At 59.8% G+C, this 3,452-nt stretch overlaps 1 protein-coding gene across 1 annotated transcript in view; it reads left to right on the forward strand.

The window, feature by feature from the left end:
• The window catches only part of MTMR10 (myotubularin related protein 10), a 55,749-nt gene that overhangs the window by 45,791 nt on the left and 6,506 nt on the right, over positions 1 to 3,452 (forward strand). The window contains exons 13-16 of the mRNA XM_015569100.1: positions 502 to 671; positions 1,715 to 1,804; positions 2,587 to 2,679; positions 3,069 to 3,251. Of these exons, the coding sequence (XP_015424586.1) occupies positions 502 to 671; positions 1,715 to 1,804; positions 2,587 to 2,679; positions 3,069 to 3,251 (536 nt within the window). The remainder of the gene's footprint in view (positions 1 to 501; positions 672 to 1,714; positions 1,805 to 2,586; positions 2,680 to 3,068; positions 3,252 to 3,452) is intronic.

Here is a 3,452-nt window from a genome sequence, read left to right on the forward strand (position 1 = left end):
GGGTACCCAGTGCTGCCGGGCTCTCAGACGTAACGACTTCAGTAAAGATATTTAAAAGCCTCGGGAGCGATAGCGCACGCCTTCCCGTCGCGGTTGGCGGTACCGTCAGAGTGTGAGTCGGGCACGCGGAGCCCCGTGGGGCGTCTCCTCGCTCGCTGGCAGGTGTCAGCCGCAGCACGGTTCCACTCGGCACGTTCCCCGGCGTTTGCCGTGATACAAATGGCCCGCGCTTGACTGACTGTCTCACAGACGTGTTTATTCAAAGGTTATTGCGGTATAACTTACATACCATAAAATTCACCCTTTCTCAATGTAGAAGTCAATAATTTGTAGGAAGTATACAGTTTTAGAGGTTTTTTGATATTTGTTTAAAAATTGTTTTAGGCCTGAATTCCGAGTTGCTAACCCCCTCACAGAACACTGACTCGCCCACTCCCTTTCCTTCCCGATCTCTCCGCATTGCTCTGTGTGGTCCTCATTTTCTCTCCGTTTTCTTGACAGAGGAGGAGGGAAGAGACTTGAGCTGCGTCGTTGCGTCTCTTGTGCAAGTGATGCTGGATCCCTACTTCCGGACGATCCCTGGGTTCCAGAGCCTGATCCAGAAGGAGTGGGTGATGTCGGGGTACCAGTTCCTGGACAGGTGCAACCACCTGAAGAGGTCGGAGAAGGAGGTAACGCAGCTCATGCTGGGGGCCGTCTGCCGGCGGGAGATGTTCCCTGGGAGGACGGAGCTTTCTGTTTCTATTTGTAACACATTTTCATGGATCTCAGAGGCGAAGGGAGAGGGAGAGAGAGAAACATCAGTGATGGAGAGAATCACGGACTGGCTGCCTCCTGCACGCCCCCCCCTGGGGGGGGCGGGGCTTTCTCCGTCTGCCACAGACACGTTCCAGGGCGCTGTGACCGCCTGGACAGGTCAAGGGCGCTGCCGCTGCCCGGGGACACGGTTAAAAACGGGGACAGAATGGAAGCGCAGAGGGTCACGGTGGTCATGGCTGGGGGTCAGTGCTGCCTGGGATCCCTAGCAGAGCTGTGGGCGGCCCTGCCAGGGCCTTGTCGCCAGCTGTTTCAGGAGGCACAGCCGGCTGCGGGCAGGGCTTTCTCCGTCGGCCACAGACACATTCCAGGGCGCTGTGACCGCCTGGACCAGTCAAGGGCACTGCTGCTGCCCGGGGACACAGTTAAAAACGGGGACAGAATGGAAGCGCAGAGGGTCACGGTGTCGCCAGCTGTTTCAGGAGGCACAGCCGGCTGTCCCTGGGGCACAGACTGGGCCTGTGGCCTGTGGCCTGGGCCCGTGGCCAGTCATTTCCTGAAACTCGGGGCGGTTCTGGAAGCCACGCCTGCAGGGCCAACCAGAGCTGTTTATGGAAGTTGGTTTTGGTCTGGGTGTCCCGTGGGTTTTCTGTTCCCAATCAGTGTGTCCAGGCGAGGTTCCCACACATTTCCCTGTTCCCGTTCTGTGGACAAACTGCCCGTCGTGCGTCCTCCCGTGTTGCACGCCTCAGGCAGGTGCGGGCTGCGGTGCTGGCCCCTCGAACGAGCTTCCCGGGTGTGACGTGAGCTGCCTCATCGGTCCTCAGATCCTAGCTCAGCTGGGCCGGGCTGTGGGCCAGGGGCTCTGTTAGTCGTGTCTTCCTCCGTCAGGGATTAACTTGGAAGGGAGTGTGTGAAGGGAGGGACGGGTTGGTGACCACTGTGGTTCCCCGTCCAGTCTCCGCTGTTCCTGCTGTTCCTGGACGCCACCTGGCAGCTGCTGGAGCAGTACCCGGCCGCCTTCGAGTTCTCCGAGACCTACCTGGCCGTGCTGGGCGACAGCACCCGCCGTATGGTCATGGGCTCATTGGGTGAGATGCTGCCGTTATAAAACACCTTGGGCGGTTGTGGTATCACGTGCGTGAGATCTTCCTTCGCGTAGCACATCCCCGTGGCCCAGGGTCCAGCTTCCTCCGTCTTCAGGAAGAGAGCGCGCTCGCTCTCGCAGGGGTGACGTGTCCTCGGGCCTGAGGTGGCCGGATGCCTCTTCCTGGCGGGGAGACGTGCCGCGCGGTGGGCTGTGTGGCTCGGGGTCCGACAGTGCGCGTGTGTGGTGACGCACGAATGGCCCACCCAAAACCAGGAACTCGTGCGAGACAATCTTTGTATCTTCTTCAGAGAGCCAAACGTTTTATCTTGCAGGAATTTGCCATAAGCAAAAATATCCAATTGGGTGATGAAAAGGGTTTAAAATTCCCCTCGGTGTGGGACTGGTCTCTCCAGTTCATGCATGGTCATGGGCTTATTGGGTGAGATGCTGCCGTTATAAACACCCTGGGCGGTTGTGCTATCACGTGCGTGAGATCTTCCTTCGTGTAGCACATCCCCATGGCCCAGGGTCCAGCTTCCTCCGTCTTCAGGAAGAGAGCGCGCTCGCTCTCGCAGGGGTGACGTGTCCTCGGGCCTGAGGTGGCCGGATGCCTCTTCCTGGCGGGGAGACGTGCCGCGCGGTGGGCTGTGTGGCTCGGGGTCCGACAGTGCGCGTGTGTGGTGACGGACGCCACCTGGCAGCTGCTGGAGCAGTACCCGGCCGCCTTCGAGTTCTCCGAGACCTACCTGGCCGTGCTGGGCGACAGCACCCGCATCTCCCTGTTCGGCACCTTCCTGTTCAACTCGCCGCACCAGCGGGTGAAGCAGAGCACGGTGAGGACCCTGCGGCCGTGGCTGCGTTGTTGCTAACACTTTATTGAGAGTGACTCGGAGAACAGGTGGCCGTGCATTTAAAACACGTCCTTTAGACGATGCCTCCCGCCCTGCTCCCGGGCTGGGGTCAGGTACCGCGGTCACTGGACAGGTGACGGGGGCTCCATCCAAAAGAGAGCGCGCTCGCTCTCGCAGGGGTGACGTGTCCTCGGGCCTGAGGTGGCCGGATGCCTCTTCCTGGCGGGGAGACGTGCCGCGCGGTGGGCTGTGTGGCTCGGGGTCCGACAGTGCGCGTGTGTGGTGACGCACGAATGGCCCACCCAAAACCAGGAACTCGTGCGAGACAATCTTTGTATCTTCTTCAGAGAGCCAAACGTTTTATCTTGCAGGAATTTGCCATAAGCAAAAATATCCAATTGGGTGATGAAAAGGGTTTAAAATTCCCCTCGGTGTGGGACTGGTCTCTCCAGTTCACCGCGAAGGACCGCACCCTCTTCCACAACCCCCTGTACGTGGGGAGGAGCACGCCCTGCGTGCGGAACAGCTCCGTGAAGGCCTTCAGGCGGACAAAGGTAATGACCGTGCACTCCACTCCCTGTCCAGACACAGGGCATTAGAAGTCAACTCCCTCCCAGGACAAGCCCGCCAGGGCAGACTGCGGGATCGTGCACTTTTTGCCCGACTTGGCTATATGCTGGCTTTCCTCCTCGGCACCGGAGGCCCACGGGGCCCTGGGCAGCGTCCGAGAGTCAGCAGGTCACAGCTCTGAGCCT

Source organism: Myotis davidii, unplaced genomic scaffold (genome assembly GCF_000327345.1).
Source record: "Myotis davidii unplaced genomic scaffold, ASM32734v1 scaffold164, whole genome shotgun sequence".
Classification (NCBI taxonomy): Eukaryota; Metazoa; Chordata; class Mammalia; order Chiroptera; family Vespertilionidae; genus Myotis; species Myotis davidii.